The 25605-nt window shown below is 42.9% G+C and overlaps 1 protein-coding gene across 2 annotated transcripts in view; it reads left to right on the top strand.

Annotated features, from left to right (window-relative positions):
• The window catches only part of LOC115174838 (centrosomal protein of 85 kDa-like), a 91044-nt gene that overhangs the window by 5632 nt on the left and 59807 nt on the right, over positions 1-25605 (top strand). The window contains exons 1-2 of one of the 2 annotated variants that reach the window (XM_029733769.1): positions 6339-6690; positions 10929-11087. In XM_029733769.1, the coding sequence (XP_029589629.1) occupies positions 6642-6690; positions 10929-11087 (208 nt within the window). In that variant the 5' untranslated portion in view covers positions 6339-6641. Of the gene's footprint in view, positions 1-6338; positions 6691-10928; positions 11088-25605 lie in introns of those variants that run through there. The other variant, XM_029733770.1, reaches the window with a different exon arrangement.

Below are 25605 nucleotides of genomic sequence, written 5' to 3'. Positions count from 1 at the left end.
ATTTCTTAATAATGTGTTCAGTATTACCCTGTGCTATGGGCAACAAGGTAGCAGTGGTGGAAAAAGTACCCAATTGTCATACTTGAGTAAAAGTAAAGATACCTTAATAGAAAATTACTCAAGTAAAAGTGAAAGTCACCCAGTAAAATACTACTTCAGTAAAATTCTAAAAGTTTTAAATATACTTTCACTTTAAATATCAAAAGTACATTCAATTTAATTTAATTTCAATTAAAAGTAAAAAAAATTAATTCCTTACATAAAGTAAACCATTTTCAGTTTTTTTTGCCAGGGGCACACTCCAACACTCAGACATCATTTACATGTAGCCAGGGGGACACTCCAACACTCAGACATAATTTACATATAGCCAGGGGGACACTCCAACACTCAGACATAATTTACATATAGCCAGGGGCACACTCCAACACTCAGACATCATTTACATATAGCCAGGGGGACACTCCCACACTCAGACATCATTTACATATAGCCAGGGGGACACCCCAACACTCAGACATCATTTACATATAGCCAGGGGGACACTCCAACACTCAGACATCATTTACATATAGCCAGGGGGACACTCCAACACTCAGACATCATTTACAAACGAAGCATGTGTGTTTAGTGAGTCCACCAGGTCAGAGGCAGTAGGGATGACCAGGGATGTTCTCTTGATAAGCATTCAAAATATAATGAGTACTTTTGGTTGTAAGGGAAAATGTATGGCGTAAAAGAACATTATTCTCTTTAGCAATGTAGTGAAGTAAAAATAAAAGTTGTCAAAAATATAAATAGTATAGTAAAATACAGATATCCCCAAAACTACTTAAGTAGTACTTTAAAGTATTTTTACTTAAGTACTTTACACCACTGCAAGGTAGTACAAAATACACAGTGTTGATCAGATAAAGCAACATCAACAATAGAGGATATGTCAATAGAAAGCCCCTTGCTAATAACTAGGTCCAGAGTATGGCCACGGTTATAGGTGGGCTTAGTAACATGTTGGATAAAGCCCATAGACCTAAAATAGTCATACATTCAATGGCCTTGGAGACTGTCTGTTTGTCAACATCAATATTAAAATTGACTAACACAATAATTTTATCATAGTTCTCAGTAAAGTGGGTGTCACGTCCTGACCAGTAATAGGGGTTATTTGTTATTGTAGTTTGGTCAGGACGTGGCAGAGGGTATTTATTTTATGTGGTTCGGGGTGGTGGTTTGTTTAGTAGGGTATTTGATTTATGTATTCCGGGGGTTTTTGGGCACTGTTCTATGTTAGTGTATTTCTATGTTCTGTCTAGTCTTTTGTATTTCTATGTTTTGTTAATTGGGGTTGGACTCTCAATTGGAGGCAGGTGTTTTCTAGCTGCCTCTGATTGAGAGTCCTATATATAGGTATGTGTTTGTTGAGTACTTTGTGGGAGATTATGCTGTGTATAGCTTTGTGCATTACCAGCATGTGATTAGTCTTTGTGTTTGTTTTGGTTCTCCTTCTTGTCCGTTTATAATAAAGAAGATGAGTGCAAATTTCCCCGCTGCATTTTGGTCTAAATCTGACTACAACCGTTACAGTTTACAACTTTGGTGGCCTATATAGGGGTTATAGCCAGCACTGGTGACTGACATTTAAACAGTATAGCATGATACATTTTGATGACAAGGTTTGTAATAGATTTGAGGTAGATTACTGAGGTTTATTTATCTTACAAGGGAGGAACAAAGCTGGACAGTGAAGTACATTTACATTTCAGTCATTTAGCAGACGCTCTTATCCAGAGCGACTTACAGTGGTGAATACATACATTTCATTTCATGCATTTAAAAAAAATAAAATAAATTGTACTGGCCCCCCGTGGGAATCAAACCCACAACCCTGGCGTTGCAAACACCATGCTCTACCAACTGAGCTACAGGGAAGGCAGTGTTGCATGGTATACTGATACCATGGTAATATCACGGTACCAAAACGTCATGATACTTATAGTACCAACATTTTAGAAACCGTAGTCCCATTTCATATGATACTACCGACTTTTTCAGCCCTACCGATCTAAAGAACCTGCTGGCTTCTGTTATAATAAAATGTTTAGAAAGTCAGTTTGGTTTATACATTCAGTTGAATTTAATCAACAGCTCCCTGTGGCTCAGTTAGTAGAGCATGGTGTTTGCAATGCCAGGGTTGTGGGTTCGATTCCCACGGGGGGCCAGTACAAAAAAAAAAAAAAATGCATGAAATTAAATGTATGTATTCACTACTGTAAGTCGCTCTGGATAAGAGCGTCTGCTAAATGACTAAAATGTCAATGTAAATGTTGTATGCACAGGTCCATAATATCTACTTCTTTTTCATGGCATATCATCTGTGGCAGCTGTAATCATCCAGCCACATCGCCTACCAGCCCTGAATCCCCTGCTTCTCTGTCCGCTCTTCATGCACATATATTCCTCCATCAGTTTTTAAAATAGAATTTAGCCGTGATGGCAAACAGGGATGAAGACCCTGATGAGTTTTCTGTTGTTAGAGTTCTAAATGTGTTACATTGGAGCATTCCATCACCTGTTATAACCAATGATGGGTTTATATAGTGGTTATAACCAAGAGCGCAGGCCAGTTTGAGTAGACTTTCCAGAGAGGGAAAATGGTTGCAGCCTTACAGCCAAGGAAATGTATTTTCTCTACCCATATTACCCGCGATTATTTCTTTCTTTCTAAAGAGATTCGCAAGCATTTTATATAATTTCACAAACCATGTCAACGGACGTTTTAATCTAATCCCGGGTCGTGGGGCGAACAGGATGCTAGGCCACAGATTTATTTTCCCGCTGGTATCGTGATACTACTCGGTATCTTGATACCTGACCTGCTATCATATCGTTAGTACATCTTTGGCCTCGTGACAACACTACAGTGAAGCACATAACTAGCTAGAAATTAAACAGAGCAAAGCAAGGTCTAATATTTCATGGACAGACTGCAGAACCTAATCAAGCATCTGACCAATTACGCAAGACTTTAGTTCTGGGTTAACCAACATTAGACAAGGTCTAAAATAATATTCTCTTCCACACTGTTTTCAGCTTAATGTTAGCCTACAAGGTGCCCTTTATCATTTCAGGATGTGAGTAGAGAAGTATCAATAGCTACATAGAATGCAGCAGGAATGTGTAGGCTTACATTAGGAATGTTACATTAGGAATGTTACATTAGGAATGATTCAGAGGAGTTGGGTTAAATGTGGAAGACATACAATTCGGTTGAATTGAATGCATTCAGCCGTGCAACTGACTAGGTATCCCCTTTCCCTTAACCCTGCTTTTGGTAACTGGCATCAATATAGGCGACTAGAGCTCATCACACTTTCTTGACTGCTGTTGTTGTCTAACAGCTTTAACCAGGTGCTTTTCACAGGGCTCCAAACACAACTGTGAATATACAACTCTACTGCGTCTTCATGTGAAAAGCCAGCTGATTAGAGGTGTGAATACTTTAGTTAGAGAAGATTCCACATCATTGAGGCTTTTAGGGTAACCTTGGTAACCTATTCATGGGAGTACTGTCTTGGTGTGAAACTTGTATTATTGTTTGTTAGATATTACACATTAGTTACACATACAGTGCCTTCAGAAAGCATTCATACCCCTTGACTTTTTCCACATTCTGTTGTGTTACAGCCTGAATATAAAATGTATTACATTTCGATTTTTTGTCACTGGCCTACACACAATACCCCATAATGTCAAAGTGGAATTATGTTTTAACACATTTTTACAAATTACATAAAAAATATAAACCTGAAATGTATTGAGTCAATAAGTATTCAACCCCTTTGTTATGGTAAGCCTAAATAAGTTCAGGAGTAAAATAATTCTTAACAAGCCACATAATAAGTTGCATGGACTCACTCTGTGCGCAATAATAGTGTTTAACAGGATTTTTGAATGACTACTTCATCTCTGTACCCCACACATACAATTATCTGTAAGGTCCCTCAGCCGAGCAGTAAATTTCAGACACAGATTCAACCACTAAGACCACGGAGATGTTCCAATGTCTCGCAAAGAATGGCACCTATTGGTAGCTGGGTAAAAAAAAAAGCAGACGTTGAATACCCCTTTGAGCATGGTGAAGTTATTAATTACACTTTGGATGGTGTATCCAAAGGTAACATTAGAGCATGGTGAAGTTATTAATTACACTTTGGATGGTGTATCCAAAGGTAACATTAGAGCATGGTGAAGTTATTAATTACACTTTGGATGGTGTATCCAAAGGTAACATTAGAGCATGGTGAAGTTATTAATTACACTTTGGATGGTGTATCCAAAGGTAACATTAGAGCATGGTGAAGTTATTAATTACACTTTGGATGGTGTATCCAAAGGTAACATTAGAGCATGGTGAAGTTATTAATTACACTTTGGATGGTGTATCCAAAGGTAACATTAGAGCATGGTGAAGTTATTAATTACACTTTGGATGGTGTATCCAAAGTTAACATTAGAGCATGGTGAAGTTATTAATTACACTTTTTATGGTGTATCCAAAGTTAATATTAGAGCATGGTGAAGTTATTAATTACACTTTTTATGGTGTATCCAAAGTTAATATTAGAGCATGGTGAAGTTATTAATTACACTTTGGATGGTGTATCCAAAGTTAACATTAGAGCATGGTGAAGTTATTAATTACACTTTGGATGGTGTATCCAAAGTTAATATTAGAGCATGGTGAAGTTATTAATTACACTTTTTATGGTGTATCCAAAGTTAATATTAGAGCATGGTGAAGTTATTAATTACACTTTTTATGGTGTATCCAAAGTTAATATTAGAGCATGGTGAAGTTATTAATTACACTTTGGATGGTGTATCCAAAGTTAACATTAGAGCATGGTGAAGTTATTAATTACACTTTGGATGGTGTATCCAAAGTTGATATTAGAGCATGGTGAAGTTATTAATTACACTTTGGATGGTGTATCCAAAGTTAATATTAGAGCATGGTGAAGTTATTAATTACACTTTGGATGGTGTATCCAAAGTTAACATTAGAGCATGGTGAAGTTATTAATTACACTTTTTATGGTGTATCCAAAGTTAATATTAGAGCATGGTGAAGTTATTAATTACACTTTGGATGGTGTATCCAAAGTTAACATTAGAGCATGGTGAAGTTATTAATTACACTTTTTATGGTGTATCCAAAGTTAATATTAGATCATGGTGAAGTTATTAATTACACTTTGGATGGTGTATCCAAAGTTAACATTAGAGCATGGTGAAGTTATTAATTACACTTTGGATGGTGTATCCAAAGTTAATATTAGAGCATGGTGAAGTTATTAATTACACTTTTTATGGTGTATCCAAAGTTAATATTAGAGCATGGTGAAGTTATTAATTACACTTTTGATGGTGTATCCAAAGTTATCATTAGTCTACTACAACTAGCTACATATTGAACTTCCATCCTCTCAGGCCAGAGGCACAATGTATGAATTTGTGGTTGTTTCGGAATCGCCGTTATAATCATTGGCCAGTACGGAGAATGAAGTAAAACCACGTCCAAATCCCTATCTCCATCCATGGCTAATTTAGGAAAGGGATGATTTTTGCTAGCGAGCTAGCCACCGGAAGACAACAACACAACAACAGAAGACGCAACAATTCAAGTATCCGCTGAGGTACGTTCAGCCTCTTGCGAATTTAAAGACAATTATGAAAAACAGAGAGATGGAAGTTAAATGATTTTATGTTTTTTATCTTAGTCATTTTTTGGGGGGAACCCTGGCTTCTCTTGGCAGCCATGAATACACGCCACCTTGATAAATAAAGAATACAGAAGTGACAGCGGGCCAAGAAACGTCACCATTTATGCACGATGCTTACCTATGGGCTGAAACTTCACGGAGACTTCTGAATGTCAGGCTGTGGCGTTTTTCCTTTGACTGCATACAGCAGCTCAAAAACCAAAGGCCAAAAAGCTACATAATGAAACGTTTCTCAGAATGTGAGAGAACTACACGATGCCCGGTTGGCTATGTTTAGGGTCGCCAATGCAATGCACTCAGCCATTGAGGTATAGCACTCAGCCATTGAGGTATAGCACTCAGCCATTGAGGTATAGCACTCAGCCATTGAGGTATAGCACTCAGCCATTGAGGTATAGCACTCAGCCATTGAGGAACAGCACTCAGCCATTGAGGTATAGCACTCAGCCATTGAGGTATAGCACTCAGCCATTGAGGTATAGCACTCAGCCATTGCCTAGCTGCAGTGGTCTCAGCACTGTTTGGGGGGGAGGAGACTAAACTCAGATTGAGCCTTTCGCCAGGAGCTGTGGCACGCATTCAGTGAGATCACATCCTTGCATGCGTTGCTGTTGCCATCAATTTAATAGTAGTTAGTTCTTCAGTCAACTTTACCCAGATTTTCGATTTATGGAGCTCGTTTTGGGCAGAAGACATGTTATAAATAACCGTTAAGTTTCAGTTTTAAAGCTATGAATGTCCTTTCGCGCAATGTAATCATGGCAAGTTCTTGAGGAATTCTCTCCACCTTTTGTGTGATCACGTTTTGCTCTCTACCCTCGGAGTTTCACTGCGATCGGGCGCCTACAATCAGTCATAATGTGGGGGAGAAACGAATTTGAGGATGGATTTGATACTTTTAAAACAGGTAAGATCTTATTATTTAGATTTTGTGGAAGAATAACGCCCCTGTGTTGATATTTTCATAGCAATAATGTCTGAACAGACTAGAGCCTTGCTCATGCTCATATCGGTGAACGTCTTCACAAGCTTCTAGCTAGCTGATGCTAAACGGATGGATACAGAAGGGTTTCTGCGGATTCAGCTAGCTCTCTAGCTAGCAGGAGTAGCCCTCTCCCGGGGCATCTGGTGTTTCTTGATAATGCTGTGATGAAGCCTAGTTGTTAATGCGACATTGTAACGGAAATGCCTGAATAGGTGACAATCTATTGTTCATGACAAAATAATGCAGGTTGCAGAGAGAGCGGGGTTTTTTTCATCATCGGGGGATTTAGCGTTCTGCTCGTCCTGATAGAGATTTCTGTTTCTGGACTGAGATTCGAAAGATGTCTTTCCAAGCTACATTGTAACATTTTGATATAGCTTGCTACATTATGTCGCTAGAATTATATTATGATGAATGGACCACTGCGCGTCCTCTGCTGTTGAGCAATGAGTCAGTGACGGCTAACTGCGTTGTCAGTTATTATAGCTACAGTATGTCATGTGGCCAGATTCATAGTTAGCTATCCTACTAGCTATATCCTCTAAAGCGGGGCAACATATCCCCCCCCCCCCCCAAAAAAATTGTCTCTTACAACTATGTAATAACACTACACGTCGTTATTGTGTAATAACAAAAACTACTCCGCCCAAGTTCAAAGCAATTAGCCTACTAACATGTTGTTACTGGGGCCTCCTAAGTGGCGGTCTAAGGCACTGGATCTCAGTGCTTGAGGCATCACTACAGACCCGGGTTCGATCCCAGCCGGCCGTGACCGGGAGACCCATGAGGTGGCGCACAATTGGCCCAGTGTCGTCCGAGTTAGGGGAGGGTTTGGCCGGCCGGGATTTCCTTGTCCCATCGCACTCTAGCGACTTGTTGTAGGGGGCCGGGGGCCTGCAAGCTGACTTCGGTCACCAGCTGGACTGTTTAAGCAGCCTGCCACACATTGGTGCGGCTGGCTTCCGGGTTAAGCGAGCAGTGTGTCAGGAAGCAGTGCGGCTTGTCAGGGTCGTGTTTCGGATAACGCATGGCTCTTGACCTTAGCCTCTCTCGAGTCCATAGGGGAGCTTCAGCGATGGGACAAGACTGTAACTACAAACTGGGGAGAAAAAGGGATAAAAAAAAGAAATTTGTTACTAAAGTATAACAACAATTTGATATAAAGTCATACCGATCATCAAAAGTATTCTGCCACCTGAACTGCAGGACAAGACAGTGTAGGTCAGTCCAGGGCTTGACATTAACTTTTTTTTAGCTACTTGTCCTTCTGACAAGTAGGACAGATTTTTTACAATTTTACGAAAGCTCAAGTCACTTGTCATCTTACCCAACCCCAAAAATGGTCTGTAACACCATGGGCCAAAAAAGGTGACTAAAAAGTGTGATTCAAGGAACCACTTATATAACATTCATTATTATCACTGGTCTTGACAATGGAAGACTGCTGGGCTCTGATCCCATGTATTATGTCTCCTGCCGTTGTGGCCTTGAGCAAAACACTTAACCCCCCACAAAGTAAAATACTGCACTGATAGGCTACTGTATTAAACACGTGGTCCGTCAACCCTCCATCTGGAGAACTATTGGGTGTGCAGGCTTTTGTCCCAACCCTGCTCAAACACACCAGAGTCCGCTTATCAAGGTCCTGTCGATCTGGACATTTTTTACAATGTGGTGTGTTTCAGCAGGGCTGGAGCAAAAGCATGCACACACAGTATCTCTCCTGGAGGATGGTTGGCCACCCTGCAACATTACAATTACCACCAAATACTTTTTGTCTTTCTAAAATAATAATAAAGTATAAAATAGATGAGAATCCTAGCCCATTTTGAGCCTTGTACAACCAGAGTATGCAGCATGGGTTTCATCAACTGCATGTTGGCCATTTGCGGTTATAGCCTTCACGAGTGCCGGTGGAAAGTTATTTTAGGACATCAGACATGAAAATGACATGAATACATGCTAAATAGTTAACTAGCGAGATAACCGGCCAAACTAAACAATATGTGTTGAATTTGCTATGTAGTTAGTCTGTTGTAGGCTATATCATTATTTTACCTGCTGAGCAATGTCTTTTGCTCTCTCTGTCCTCTGGAAAGGCCCACTGGCACACACCCAGGTGCACAAAATACTTTTCCAAGATTTTCATTGCTGACCAAAAAGGAGCTATAACTGGGCAAGTAACTCACTAAACTTGCAATGAATATCAATAAATGTGCGCACGTAGCAAGGCTCACTTTGATCTAAAAAACATCTCTAGACTGCATGATTGAAAGACAGTTCGTGCCTGTCAATGCAGGCCTAAATAATTATATTCTAAGGTGCTGTGAGATCTGTCAATGCAGGCCTAAATAATTATATTCTAAGGTGCTGTGAGATCTGTCAATGCAGGCCTAAATAATTATATTCTAAGGTGCTGTGAGATCTGTCAATGCAGGCCTAAATAATTATATTCTAAGGTGCTGTGAGATCTGTCAATGCAGGCCTAAATAATTATATTCTAAGGTGCTGTGAGATCTGTCAATGCAGGCCTAAATAATTATATTCTAAGGTGCTGTGAGATCTGTCAATGCAGGCCTAAATAATTATATTCTAAGGTGCTGTGAGATCTGTCAATGCAGGCCTAAATAATGATATTCTAAGGTGCTGTGAGATCTGTCAATGCAGGCCTAAATAATTATATTCTAAGGTGCTGTGAGATCTGTCAATACAGGCCTAAATAATGATACTCCAATGCGCTCTGCAGAGATTGGGAGGACAGTGTATAACTCATCGCATTCAGAAGACACTTTGATCCAATTCTGATCCACTTCTGATCGAAGTAGCCTAATTGTTTGATATTGTGATTTTTGCGTGATTTTATTTACTTGTCCATTCGCACAACTTAATCTATAATCTGCTTGTCCATCAATTATTTGTACTTGCCCTGGGCAAGCGGACAAGCGTTAATGTCAAGCCCTGCAGACTGTTCTGAAATATTATTTCCGCTGTTCTGAAGCACAATTTTGCTAGATGTTTTGAAAGTGTATTTTGGAGTGCCTCAGCCCGGTGTCTTTGTGATGGTCACAGTAGAGCAGGAGGACAGTAGGACGGTCACCTCTCCATGTTGTGGAGCAACATTACATATCACATCTGAGCTGCACCCTCTTCAACCTGCTGCCTCCTCCTGGCACAAAATAGGACAGCTTTAATGACTCATGTTTTAGCGGATTACACAGTCAGAATAGAATTTGCAGATAGAGGACATATGGCCCCCGCAGTGTGTAGAGACAGAGATGGACTGTTGGGATGCACCACAGTGTGTTTGAGACTCACCTGGTCCTCATCTTGTCCAACCTGACCCGAGTCATTACCCACGCACACATTACTGTTTCTCAATGTGACAAGGGCAAATGCCTGAATGAACCAGAGGAATCTGAAACCGAAAATCCCTCCTGTCATCTGAAATTATTCAGGAAATATTGTGTCTGTTTTCATTTCCATGTGCCTGGGAGAGGGCTTGTTTTCACTAGAGGAGGACTGTTATCATAATGGGCGACTGACTGGTTTTCACAGTTATGGATTGGTGTAGTTTAGCACTAGACTAGGGCCAAGCACACTATCTGTAAAAGCTGAATATTGCAGGAGGCAAAAGGTATCTCCATATCTGACTGTGTAACACAATTACATTGACTGTCATTAAGAGAAATGTAGATCTATCCTAGTTGTAACGTACAACCGGACTTTAGACAGCAGGGTCTGTTTTGCCAACTAGTTAGCAGTTGTGTGTTTACTAGATGGGGGATGGGCTGTAGAGCAACAGTAATGTAGTCTGCTAAGCAGATGTTATTAGAGTCTCCAGCTGTGCAGATTCTGTTTGCTCTAATAATCATCAAACAATCCCGATCTGCTAGAGATAAGGGAACCCACCAAGACAACATTTATTGGCTAAATGTTCTACCAGTCTGAGCAACCAGGAAGACGTTGGGTTAGAGTTAGCTGTTAGGCTACCCTGGGCGGTAGGCTAAGTCCTTTTATCTGTTATGAAAACACAGGATTGTTAAGGTAGAATGTTTGACAGTTTGACCTTTGTTGGGACTGAAACAGACTATTACAGCGTAGTAAACAGTGAGTGTTACTAAGAAATGCCTTCCTCCCTGACCGGGGGTCATGTTTTTTAGGTTCCAGCACCAGCTCTCCTGGATGGGTCCCGGGGTGTGAGTCGCCATGGCAGGGTACCTCCTCGGCCCCCGGTAACAGTAACCGAGGACGACGCCACAGCACGGCCTCCGACAGTGGTGACACGGGCATCGGCACGTCCTGCTCCGACAGTGCAGAAGGTAAGGACTGGCACAGATAGGAGGTTCACCCCTCCACAACACTCTTATACAGCACAAATATATCATTATTAGCAACACAGAGAGAGAGAGAGACAATCTTACTTCACTTCATCCTCTTGCTAAGATTCTGCTGTTATATAAATGAATAGTTCTGAAGCTATGGAAACTAGTTCAACTCTCTCCACAGTGTTGTCCCGGGTAAGGTGTTTCTGAAGGAAAGTAATGATAACAGACATGGAAACCAAAGTAATGTCCTTTTGGCAGTAACGTGGCTGAACTGGCTGGATAACTGGAAGGAATTAAACTGAGATTTAGGGGAGACTCCAAAACCACCCCAATTTCATGGTTTGGGACACACTTTCTTAACTATCCCTGTCTCTCATCCTAGTTTCTAGCTACAGTGGGAGATATGTATTCTTTCCAATAGTCAAGACTACAGCTCTTACATTTGGATTGATTACTCCCTGTATTACTGCATCCTACATCCTAGTCCTTACAGTCCAACTTGAACATACAAGAGGACTGTGGAAAACGTTTGCCTATAAACAAGTCCATCTTGGACTACTAGTTTCTAGTAGCCAAACTTCAAAGCCTGCCCTGTTTGGTGTTGTGGCTTGGCCAGATCAGAGGCTGTTGTCGGCTCTCCACTCTCGTAACCTTCACAGGGCCAGATGTCTGGACCCAGGCAGCCCCTTCTACCATCTCCCTTCCCTTGGGAGCTGGGACTGGGGCTCTCTGGACCGGCCATCAAGCCCATATAACCACTATAACCATTAACAGCTGGCCGGCCACAGTCTGCCTCAGGCCCAGGGCTGCTCAAACAAATACTCTACATTCAGGTCACTGAGACATTTTGTGGGCTGCGCTGGGGAGATCAGTTTAAGGCCTTGCTTTGTTAGGATCATTTAAACAAGCTCACAGAATAGTTTTGTATTTCTTTAGGAGCTCACACAGAGAGCTTCAGACGCTGGTGAATGTCACTGCTTTGTGAGAGATGCGGATTAAAGTGAATAGGAGAGTGACTCTCCCAATAGCAGAGCAGAGTCTTCGATTTAGAGCCCTCTGTGTCCCACTCGTCCCAGCACACACCCAAACGAAGTGCCGTTACCGTGGGAACCCTCCTAGTTAATTAAGACACGAGCAGTCAACAGTTCCTAATTGGTGCCCTTGGCGATGATTGTTGCCCATGGCGATGATTGGTGCCCCTGGCGCCAACGTTCTGTGTGTCCTCACCTGCGGAAACACCCAGCTGGCCTACTATTTCAGCACCCAGCTGTTGGCACCCCGTCCTTCTCCATCCTCCCCCCATGCCAGAGGCACTGGGCCGGGCTAGGGCACACAGTCAGTCACTCCCTGGAGCCAGGCTGGATCTGGAGCTGCTCTGATGCCCCTGTCTGCCAGCCTGCCTGCCAGCCAGCCTGCCTGCCTGTGTGTGTGTGTGTTGAGCACCGGACCTGTCAGACTCCCATTGATTGCAGCAGCTCTGCTTTTAATTGATCTCAATATCTTCAGTTCAGGAGCCTATCAGGCACCGCAGATGCCCAGAAACAAGGTCAGACGCAGTTCTCCTCTCACTTTTCCATCTCCGCTGCTACTCTTTCGTTCTCCCAGGCTGGCTGACGTGTTAGGAGAACGTGGGATAACATCGACTTGACTTTCAGGATGACCTGTACTGGCTCTTGTATCCTGCCTATTTTAACCACAAATAGTGAATTGTTTTCTTTCTGTATTCTCGTAAACCCCTCTCACTGAATGCAGTAACAACTGGGGATGTGAATCGTTACAGGCAGAGAGAGTGCTGGAATCAGAATTAGGGCGACTCTGCCGTGACAATGGCTGTAACGTCTAAGTGGATAGATCAGGAGCTCTGCTGTCGCCACCTCATTCGGAGGAGACTGTGACCACCCTATAACATGACTACATACTGTAGCTAGGCTAACTACAGACGGACAGAGGCAAGATCCGGTTAGATCATGTTCATGTTGTAGGCTCAAGTGGCTAATCCACTGGGCTCTGTGTGCCTGTAAAATATTCATGTAAAACAAAGGTATAGTCATTAAGGGATGATTGAAATTCTCTCTTTTTCCTGTTTGTTTTGTTAGGACATTGAACTCAACATTTTGAAAGATACCTTTTGGCTATTAAACCCTCCGTTTGCTGGATCTCCTGCGTTGTACACATTTCCACCTCATATCAGTGCGTTGGCATTTGAGCTTCTGGTAAATCTGACTTTCTCTCCATACAGTTCAAGCAGGGACACAACTAATCCCCTTGTTCTAATATCAACAAATAGCTGCAGTTCAGATGTGGTATTTATGCAACGTTGGTGTTTTTACTCCAAACACTTGGTTTGGAGATATTCTGTGCCGACTGTGGCTGTAATCCACACAAAGGGAGGATTCTATTCCGGGAGCCACTGCATAATCACTGCATCAAGCCTACAGTTTACAATTGGCTTATCATCTCTTCCTCCCCATATGACGGGACAATCTGGTTTTACACAAATCCAATCAAAACGTACTGACAGTACACCCCCTCAGTACCCCCTATCAAGAGATTGCTATCTTATGCACTCTTCAGCTCTTTCTGTCTCCCTCGGTTTTCTTCTGACACAAACGGCTCTATTTCCATCCCCTTTTAACCCAAAGAGTCCCACCGTAACCCTGGCGCGTTTTGGACTTCTCACCCCTTTTAAACATTGTGTGTTTGAGCTACAGACTTTTGGCTTGTACCATTGGCTTGGTCTATTTCTTCTGCATCCGTAGATACATTAGTCTGTGTGATAGACGGAGGCTGAGCTAGAGGGGTGCTTGTGAGACAAGGTGCACGGGGCCAGGCCTTTTTATAAAAATGTCTGTAGAGTCCAAATGATTTGAGCTATAAACTATTAAAAGCGATCTATGGAAAGCGAGGACTCTCACGAACACGCACATGTTTAGCTCTGTGACGCTCACCAGCTACATTAGTCATTAGAAGGAAAGGGGTTCTTCTACACAGTAAATCCCAGGACGTAGCGTCTATAATACAGTAATACGCTCACATACTTTAGTTACTGTCACAAACTCCACACAGTTGTCACTGACTAGATGGATATTCATTTCCCAGTGAGCAAACTATTTCTGTACTTACAGCGTTCATTTGAATTCATTTTGATCAGATTTTTTACTCTGGCAGAAGTTTTTGTTGCATTGTTTTGTGTTCTACTTGTAACCCTTGTTGTCCTGAAAAGAAAACACCTCGGTGTGAGGCTAAATATAAGGGGCTGAACATGCAGATAAATGAAAAGTCGATTTTTGCTTGGGTCTCGGGACTGATAGGGTTAACAACGGCATCATCACGACGCATGCTTATATAACACGGCTGTTTTTTTGTGTGTGTGTTTAAATGTTGTGCCTTTGGTAACTATTCTCTGCCTGATTCCGGTTCATTAGGAGGTAGGATACAGTGGATGGATGGCATTCGCCTGGGGGACATTGCTGCATCCAGGTCACTGCTTTTTCCCTGGTTTCTGTCCCGTATCCCAACACCAGTGACCTCTGATGGAGAGACACCATGCCACCGATGCCGATGTGCAGCCTAGTAGCCAAAACACAGGCTCAGCTGAAAGGGGCCAGTGAACTCTGTCCAGCCTCAGAATTCCAGACATAATATTCATGTAAATATAGGTCATCCATCCCAGCCAGCATGCTAGGCTGTCTGTCTACAGCGGCCCGCTCGGAGCCATCTGATTGGTGCATGAAGTCAGCTGTAGCTAGTTCTGTATTCAGGGTTTCACATACATGCGCTCATCTGAGCCCTGAAAAGTTTAGAATTACATTTAGTGTGTTCTAGACTTGTAGTATTAGCGCTGGCAGGCTTGGATATTTACATCCATGATGCAATGCTTTGGCTCCTGCCTCCCAGTATAAGTGCAGAGATGGAACATGTTCACACTGGGGTAATGTAGGAGAACTCTGATGAAAGACCCGGTCTGGTGAATTACTAGGCACATTGGACATTGGTGTAATGGTGCGCTCTCTTTCCCGATTGTGTGAAGTCATCACATTTTTTGAGACCTGCATTTGTAAGCAAGATATATCGGTTATGGTTGTGTCTTCCTGTCCCTAGATGTAATCTCTGTATCCGGTTGGGTGTCGGATAACCTTCTCTCAAACTCTCTGGGGGACCTGGTTTTCCACAAAACGATCCAATCCGGAAAATTTGATGGAAAATCCTTCTTGCTGTCTTTGCTCTTCACTTATAATGCGTTGAGCTTTGTATTTGATGCATTGTCTTTCTGAGTCAACCAACCTGTAACGAACGACACAGTTTTCCAGACCTATGGAGAATCCAGGAGCCCTTCTACAGAATCTCCCGGTTTCTAAATTAGCTCTCCCCCGCGTGTGACCTAGAACAAGGAGGAAATTCCTCCAGTTTGGAACCAGGCCGCCCCATGACCCTCCTCTCTAATTATACATGGCCGTGACAGCACCAAGCCTCCTCATAATTACCTCTGGGGTGTCTTATGACTTCACCACAGTGGTTTTGGGTAAAACAGGCCCGTCAGACGGTTGGAGTAGCAGGCTGTAAAGCTTTTGATTGGGGGGCTTTGGTGGGGATGTGGAGGGATGGTGAGAGGAGAACATATCGGTTATCAACAGAGTGATTTTGATTCATGTCAACAGTCTGTTTCCTGTTGACGTCTATAATGACTCCAATGAATGTCTGGCGAAATGTTCAGCCAGGGTTTACTGCTCCATGAAGGGTTAACATCTTAGTCAAGACCAAGTGAAGGTCCTCCTGATATCAGACCAGCAGTTGTTTGTGGCGTGACATGGACAGTGTAGTAGGATTCCATGCTGCAGTTCCAGCTAGCGTCCTTCTCCAGAGTCCCGAGGTCACTATAGGCTGTGTGTGTACACCACCAGGCTCTCAGGTTCTGATTTTGGCCCTGCGGAGACATCAAGATCAATGGAGTGCTTTACGTAATGCAGGTCGAGCCCAGGCCATTATCGGGGTGTTAGGTTACCATGGAGAAGACAGAGGTTTGGAGAGGCAACCTGAGCTGAGCCCAGTGACTTATGGGCCTGCAATAAACACAGATGTGGCCCAAGACATGCAGGAAGGATACTTGTCATTCTCCTGAGCACGCCATTAATACTAGAGAGCTTTCATACGTATTGATGAAGTGCTCAGCACTTCCTCCATCACGAAGGCTTTACAGTCAACACTGTGTTTCAATCGTGGGTGTCAGGTCTATAGCTCAACATGTCTATGGTCCATTCTTCATAGTCCCCCACTCTTGCAAGCCCTTGGATGACCAATTCCATTTCTGTAGAAGGTAGGCCCAGGATAGGCTCACATTGTGGAGGGAATTCTGGAAGCATTGTTCCCAGTTCCCTCTGTTCTTTTAATGGTGTCTAATGCATTTAGGCGGCTCAACCATCCATGTAGATTAGCTGTCTAGAATCCCAGTTTCTAGGAGGTTAGTGCCATTTTGGAGCAAATCTCCTGCTGATCCGAGGCTAGTTACCACCTCCCAGGAGGTAAAATTAGTTTTAGTGTAGATTTGCACCATCCCAGGCACGCTCGGCTAGTTGGGGCTCATCTCATTAAAGTTTGACTGTGAGGGGGGTAATTGTGTTAGGCTGGGCCCCCAGATCCCTGCCCCTGTCAACCCTCTAGTCCCTAACACGGCCGCTAAATCAGCTGCTCCTATCCCATCTCACTAATGATGGGTTGAGGCAGGGCAGGCCACACAAAGCCTTGGCAAGAACCGTCCTTCACTCAAGTTAGCAAGGTTAGAAATTGTGTACCAGAATATAACATTTCCCACTGGATAATATGTCGGATGTAGGGAGTTTAGTCTTGGAAATTAAAATCTAGTCACTTGGAGTTCAAAAAGTAAGCAATGTTATCAAGATTCTTGTTTTGTGTATGCCGAATCATTACTGTTATTGGATCCACTCACATGCATTTAGGCTAGGCTATTTGGTAAAGGTTAGGCTTAATTGCAGATAAACACATGCTAAATATTTGCATGAGCCTATAGTCCCTGGCCACTCATGCATAAGCAGAAGGGTATTTGTAGCTATGAAGTGCTTTGAAAGGCTGATCATGGCTCACATCAACACCATCATCCCAGAAACCCTAGACCCACTCCAATTTGCATACCGCCCCAACAGATCCACAGATGATGCAATCTCTATTGCACTCCACACTGCCGTTTCCCACCTGGACAAAAGGAACACCTATGTGAGAATGCTATTCATTGACTAAAGCTCAATGTTCAACACCATAGTGCCTTCAAAGCTCATCAATAAGCTAAGGACCCTGGGACTAAACACCTCCCTCTGCAACTGGATCCTTGACTTCCTGACGGGCCTCCCCCAGGTGGTAAGGGTAGGTAACAACACATCCGTCACTCTGATCCTCAACACGGGGGCCCCTCAGGGGTGCGTGCTCAGTCCCCTCCTGTACTCCCTGTTCACTCATGACTGCACGGCCAGACACAACTTCAACATTGTCATTAAATTTGCCGATGACACAACAGTGGTAGGCCTGATCACCGAAAACAACGAGACAGCCTATAGGGAGGAGGTCAGAGACTTGACCGTGTGGTGCCAGGACAGTAACCTCTCCCTCAACGTGATCAAGACTGAGGGAGATGATTGTGGACTAGAGGAAAAAGAGGACCGAGCACGCCCCCATTCTCATCGATGGGGCTGCAGTGGAGCAGGTTGAGAACTTCAAGTTCCTTGGTGTCCACATCACCAACAAACTAACATGGTCTAAGCACACCAAGACAGTCGTGAAGCGGGCACGAAAAAACCTATTCCCCCTCAGGAGACTGAAAAGATTTGGCATGGGTCCTCAGATCCTCAAAAGGTTCTACAGCTGCACCATCGAGAGCATCTTGACTGGCTGCATCACTGCTTGGTATGGCAACTGCTCGGCCTCCGAACGCAAGGCACTACAGAGGGTAGTGTATACTGCCCAGTACATCACTGGGGCCAAGCTTTCTGCCATCCAGGACCTCTATACCAGGCGGTGTCAGAGGAAGGCCCTAAAAATTGTCAAAGACTCCAGCCACTGTAGTCATGGACTGTTCTGACTGCCACCGCACGGCAAGCGGTACTGGAGCGCTAAGTCTACGTCCAAGAGGCTTCTAAACAGCTTCTACCCCCAAGCCATAAGACTCCTGAACATCTAGTCAAATGTATACCCAGATTATTTGCATTGCCCCCCCCCCCCAGCACTACTACCACTCTCTGTTGTCATCTATGTGTAGTCACTTTAATAACTACCTACATGTACATACTACCTCAACTAACCGGTGCCCCCGTACATTGACTTTGTACCGGCACCCCCCTGTATATATTGTTATTTTTTACTGCTGCTCTTTAATTACTTGTTACTTTTCTCTTATTCTTATCTGTATTTTTTGGAAACTGCACTGTTGGTTAGGGGCTCGTAAGTAAGCATTTCACTGAAAGGTCTACACCTGTTGTATTCAGCACATGTGACTAATTAAATTTGATTTGAGTTTTTTGTTTTTCAGTCAGCCCTGCTTTCATATGGTAATCCCGCTGTGAGGTTAGGGCTGCATGCTACCTGCTAGCTAGCATATCAGCCATTCCGGTAGCAGTGCGCTAACACACAGTAGCTAGCTAGCGCGGTTAGCTTTAATAGTGTAATAAATAAGTAGCGTTCCTTTATCCCCTGGCTCTTTCCTGCCTCTTCTGCTCAATAGCTCACTCTCACTCTCTCTGAGCCTCTGTCTTAGATATGGATGAATTGGAGCTAGTTAGTTTCTCCACTTGTATCAGGCTCAGTGCCTGATTTGGCACGGGCCTTCGGATCCTCAAAAAGTTCTACAGGTGCACCATTGAGAGCATCTTGACTGGTTGCATCACTGCTTGGTTTGGCAAATGCACTGCCCTCGACCGCAAAGTGCTACAGAGGGTGATGTGGACAGCCCAGTGCATCATGGGGGCCGAGCTCCCTGCTATCCAGGTTCTCTATATCAGGCAGTCAGAGGAAGGCCCGAAAAATTTCCATAGACTCCAACCACCCGAGCCATAGACTATTCTCTCTGCTCCTGACCGGACCAACAGGCTCCGAGACAGCTTCTACCCCAAAGCCTTAAGATTTCTAAATAGCCATAAGCCTGCTAAATAGTTAATTAAATGGTTACCCGGACTATCTGCATTGACCCTATCTTGCACTGACTCTATGCACATTCACAAGACTATATATACATGTACACACTGTATACACACTCACACACTACACTGACACTCTCACACAAAACCCACACACATCCACATATACACACACACGCATACCGACACAACGCACACGTACCCACATACACACACACTTTTACACTAATCATATGCTGCTGCTACTCTGTTCTTTATTTTACTCTTATTTTTATCTATTCTAGTCACTTTACCCTGCCTTGATGTATATATCTACCTAAAATACCTCGTAACCTTGCACATTGATCTGGTACTGCTACTACCTGTATATAGCTTCATTCTTGTGTATTTTATTCATCTTGTGTTACTATTTTTCTTTTTATTATTTTTTAACTCATAAGCAAGAATCTCACAGTAAAGTCTACACCCGTTGAGTTCAGGGCGCGCGACAAATTCTATTTTGATTTGATTTGATTTGCCTGTCGGTGTGTGAGTGAGTGTCTTATCTTTGTCAGCTTTACAGTGAGGGACAGCTGGGCTGAACCCAGCTCCATCTTCCTCCCTCGTCTTCACAGAGAGACGGCTTTGGTCACGTGGTTTTTATGCACCACATGTGACCCGACGATGACTTGGACATCAGCGTTAACAAAGGGAAAGGTGTCCCCAAAGGGAGAGGTGTCCCCAAAGGGAGAGGTGTCCCCAAAGGGAGAGGTGTCCCTAATGCTGTCCAGTCTGGGACCGCTGTTATGGTACCACTGTGGAGGGAATCCAACAGACCTGTTGTTGAGGTGGCTCTGTAAATTTTAGAATAGTTTGTGTCTTTCTTTGTCTTTCAGGCTAAGTGAGTGAGCACAGACATTGTCATGTGTTATAGGTGTTTGTTGGCTCCTATCTCTGCACTGCTGGCATTAACACGTATTCTTCTGACTAAATATGCGCTTGTAGGAGAGAATGCATCATTTACCACCTTAAGGAACAGTAACTCAGATCAACCAACAAAAATGGCGAAGGACAGTAAGCTACTGTACTAGCTTGCATGCCAACCTGGAGTCGCCATTTAGCTATTCCACCGTGCATGTTAGCATTCTGTTACATTCTGTTATTACATGGTGCTGTTACCGCACAACACTGTTTACCATAAATAATCCTTTAATCAAAACAGAACCCTTTTACACCAATCCTGGACCCTTTCAAGGAACGTAATCCCACCTTGATTAACACCTCATCTAGTGGCTCTTGTAAAACTGCTCTTTCTACATAATCTCATGTTATTAGTAGGATTTATGAGATAAACCAGAGGCCCCCAACTGTTCTGAATCTGTTCTGTAGTTTAGGGGAGCTTGACAGGGCTGGGGGTGTCAGACGGGAAGAGGTCTAGTTTATGTATGGATTAGTCAGTAGACTTGGAGTTGAGCCTTTCTGCAGTCTCCAGCGCTGCCCTTTGGAATTAGTGGACCCCCCTAATCTAGAGGCGATGAAATGACAGAACGCAGCTTGTCTGACTGACTGTCAGTCCATACCTGGTACACACACTGTCCATCGTCACCGCCCATATACAGGCTAGTGTGGGTGGCGGGGAAGAGGAATGTGTGTCTGTGATTGGTTGTGTATGGTTTGTTTCCCCTTCTAGCAGGGTGAAGGGGATGGCTCTAAACACTGTCTTCTAAAAGAAGGTTTGATTGATATTCACCCAACATTTACCAGCTCCTCCCACCTCCTTTAGGGTTCGCAGGGAAACTAAACTTTGCCTTTTCTCTCTCTGGCAGCCCTTAGCACTTCTCAGTCAGTTTTGTCCATTCCCCGCTGTGTGCACTTTCAAATCAGCTCTTCATCTCTTTATTCCCTGGATGCATCTCAAGTAAAATTTCCAGTCAATGTTTCTCTAGCTAACTGAAATCAATGAGGGAATTCCACAGTGACACAGTGTTTCAAGGTACTGTTGCTAATGTAGGCTACATTGTTTCTGTGGATATTTTGGTAACATTCAAGAGAAGTCAGTGGATTCGCCACCCATGTAGAGAAAGACGCCATCCATGCATTTCTAATAGGATAATCCTCCATCCTGAACCGATCTGAGATTTGATTCATTTTGAAGAGTTTCGAGGATGATCCTGAATTGGGAGCTCGTAGTGTGTGCAAAGCTGATTATGATGAGTGGAGACAACCAGGTTAGCACCTCTCAATGGATTACACACGCTTCATATTCCTCTTTAAATGGATTGTCTTGTCGTTTAGTCTCACATCTTTTCAGAATTATTCCCTGATATGAACATGTGACTGAGATGACACACAGGAAGTGTCCGTGCCAGTCTCCATGCCAGCTTAATTCTGTGTTCCCTTAGAGAGGATCGGCCTGGAAAGCCAATCCTCTGACAGACAGGATGAGAGACCAGACGCCCGTGTCCCAGGTCTTTTCTCCAGACACACAGCCTGCTTTTCACTGTGTTAAATTATACCCCTCTGAGGAGGAAGGACGCATAGGAAGAATAATCTATCGCAGCAGGACACTCGCTGGGTTAGGGTCCAGCTGAATGTTTGATAATACACTGAACAAAAATATGAACTCAACATTTATAGTAGAAGCCGACCGATTATGATTTTTCAATGCCGATGCCGATTATTGGAGGACCAAAAAAGACAATACCGATTAATCGGACGATTTTTTATTTTTTTATTTGTAATAATGACAATTACACTTATTTTAACTTAATATAATACATCAATCAAATCAATTTAGCTTCAAATAAATAAAGAAACATGTTCAATTTGGTTTAAATAATGCAAAAACAAAGTGTTGGAGAAGAAAGTAAAAGTGAAATATGTGCCATGTAAATTTTTTTTTAAGTTCCTTGCTCAGAACATGAGAACATATGAAAGCTGGAGGTTCCTTTTAACATGAGTCTTCAATATTCCCAGGTAAGAAGTTTTAGGTTGTAATTATTATAGGACTATTTCTCTCTATACCATTTGTATTTCATATACTTTTGACTATTGGATGTTCTTATAGGCATTTTAGTATTGCCAGTGTAACAGTATAGCTTCCGTCCCTCTCCTCGCCCCTACCTGGGCTCGAACCAGGAACACATCGACAACAGCCACCCTCGAAGCATCGTTATCCATCGCTCCACAAAAGCCGCGGCCCTTGCAGAGCAAGGGGAACAACTTTTCCAAGTCTCAGAGCGAGTGACGTTTGAAACGCTATTAGCACGCACCCCGCTAACTAGCTAGCCATTTCACATCGGTTACACCAGCCTAATCTCGGGAGTTGATAGGCTTGAAGTCATAAACAGCGCAATGCTTGAAGCACAGCGAAGAGCTGCTTGCAAACGCACGAAAGTGCTGTTTGAATAAATGCTTACGAGCCTGCTGCTGCCTACCATCGCTCAGTCAGACTGCTTTATCAAATCATAGACTTAATTATATCGATTATATGCAACGCAGAACACGCTAGATAAACTAGTAATATCATCAACCATGTGTAGTTAAATAGTGATTATGTGAAGCTTGATTGATTTTTATAAGTTTAATGCTAGCTAGCAACTTACCTTGGCTTCTTGCTGCCCTCACGTAACAGGTAGTCAGCCTGCCATGCAGGCTCCTCGTGGAGTGCAAAGTAAGGCAGGTGGTTAAAGCGTTGGACTAGTAAACGGAAGGTTACAAAAACGAATCCCCGAACTGACAAGGTAAAAATCTGTGGTTCTGCCCCTGAACAAGGCAGATAACCCACCGTTCCTAGCCCGTCATTGAAATTAAGAATGTGTTCTTAACTGACTTGCCTAGTTAAATAAAGGTGCACATTTGTTTGGGGGGGGAATCGGCCAAATCGATGTCCAAAAATACCGAATTCCGATTGTTATGAAAACTTGAAATCGGCCCAAATTAATCGGCCATTCCGATTAATCGGTCAACCTCTAATTTAAGGTGTTGGTCCCATGTTTCATGAGCTAAAATACAAGATCATATAAACTTTCCATACTCACAAAAGGCTTATTTCCCTCCAATTTTGTGCACACATTTGTTTACATCCCTGTTAGTGAGCATTTGAAAATGTCCCAGTTCTTACATGGCCTGCATACTCACCAGACATGTCACCCATTGAGCATGTTTGGGATGCTCTGGATCGACGTGTACGACAGCATGTTCCAGTTCCTACCAATATCTAGCAATTTTGCACAGCCATTGAAGAGGAGTGGAACAACATTCCACAGGGCACAATCAACAGCTTGATCAACTCTATGCGAAGGAGATGTGTTGCGCTGCATGAGGCAAATTGTGGTCACACCAGATACTGACTGGTTTTCTGATCCACACCCCTACCTTTTTTAAAGGTATCTGTGACAACAGATGCATATCCGTATTCCCAGTCATGTGAAATCCATAGATTAGGGACTTATGAATTTATTTCAATTGACTGATTTCCTTATATGAACTGTAACTCAGTCAAATCTTTGAAATTGTTGCATGTTGCCTTTATATTTTTGTTCAGTGTAGGAAACTAAGGGGAAAGAGTCAGGGAGCAAGGTATCAGATTTTCTCCAAACATCTCTGTACAGGACGTTATCGGGCTACATGAATTTAGAATGTCTTGACATTTTTTAGGCTGAAATTCTTTGGGTGTTTGTAGGCATCATCGTCGTCATGGTCTCTTTCAGTGACATCTCTTGGAGAAAGGCACAACATTTTATTGCAAAAGCTAGACTCTGAAAATAGGGTTACCAGTACCCAGCTGGAGATGAAGTGGGAAAAGATGGTGCTGGTATTTGGTTTGGACTGGGAGGCCAAATGGCATGGTATTAGGCCTAGTTAGTATGCTTCTGCATGTTGGCAAAAAAGAGTCATGGTGGTTTTCAGCGCACGAGATGCACACCCTCATCTTGTTTCACTTTCTAAGATTTAGGTCCTCCATGTGGCTTCTCAAAGAATTTAAAAAAGTTGAATATTATTTTAATGAATAATACAGTTGAAGTCGGAAGTTTACATACACTTAGGTTGGAGTCATTAAAACCCATTTTTCAACCACTCCACAAATTTCTTGTTAACAAACTATATCTTTGGCAAGTCGCTAAGGACATCTACTTTGTGCATGACATAAGTCATTTTTCCAACAATTCTTTACAGACAGGTTATTTCACTTATAATTCACTGTATCACAATTCCAGTGGGTCAGAAGTTTACATACAATAAGTTGACTGTGCCTTTAAACAGCTTGGAAAATTCCAGAAAATTATGTCATGGGTTTAGAAGCTTCTGATAGGCTAATTGACATAATTTGAGTCAATTGGAGGTGTACCTGTGGATGTATTTCAAGGCCTACCTTCAAACTCAGTGCCTCTTTGCTTGACATCATGGGAAAATCAAAAGAAATCAGCCAAGACCTCAGAAAAAAAATTGTAGACCTCCACAAATCTGGTTTATCCTTGGGAGCAATTTCCAAACGCCTGAAGGTACCACGTTCATCTGTACAAACAATAGTACGCACGTATAAACACCATGGGACCATGCAGCCGTCATACCGCTCAGGAAGGAGACGCGTTCTGTCTCCTAGAGATGAATGTACTTTGGTGCGAAAAGTGCAAATCAATCCCAGAACAGCAAAGGACCTTGTGAAGATGCTGGAAGAAACAGGTACAAAAGTATCTATATCCACAGTAAAATAAGTCCTATATCGACTTAACCTGAAAGGCCGCTCAGCAAGGAAGAAGCCACTGCTCCAAAACCGCCATAAAAAAGCCAGTCTACAATTTGCAACTGCACATGGGGACAAGATCGTACTTTTTGGAGAAATGTCCTCTGGTCTGATGAAACAAAAATAGAACTGTTTGGCCATAATGACCATCGTTATGTTTGGAAGAAAAATGCTTGTAAGGCGAAGAACACCATCCCAACCGTGAAGGACGGGGGTGGCAGCATCATGTTGTGGGGGTGCTTTGCTGTAGGAGGGACTGGTGCACTTCACAAAATAGATGGCATCATGAGGAAGAAAAAGTATGTGAATATATTGAAGCAACATCTCAAGACATCAGTCAGGAAGTTAAAGCTTGGACGCAAATTGGTCTTCCAAATGGACAATGACCCCAAGCATACTTCCAAAGTTGTGGCAAAATGGCTTAAGGACAAGAAAGTCAAGGTATTGGAGTGGCCATCACAAAGCCCTGACCTCAATCCCATAGAAAATGTGTGGGCAGAACTGAAAAAGCATGTGCGAGCATGGAGGCCTACAAACCTGACTCAGTTACACCAGCTCTGTCAGGAGGAATGGGCCAAAATTCACCCAACTTATTGTGGGAAGCTTGTGGAAGGCTACCTGAAACGTTTGACCCAAATTAAACAATTTA

This window comes from Salmo trutta, chromosome 35, assembly GCF_901001165.1.
Source record: "Salmo trutta chromosome 35, fSalTru1.1, whole genome shotgun sequence".
NCBI classification, from domain to species: Eukaryota; Metazoa; Chordata; class Actinopteri; order Salmoniformes; family Salmonidae; genus Salmo; species Salmo trutta.
The sequence above is the reverse complement of the archived record's forward strand: the minus strand, read 5'-3'. Positions and strand labels throughout refer to the sequence as shown.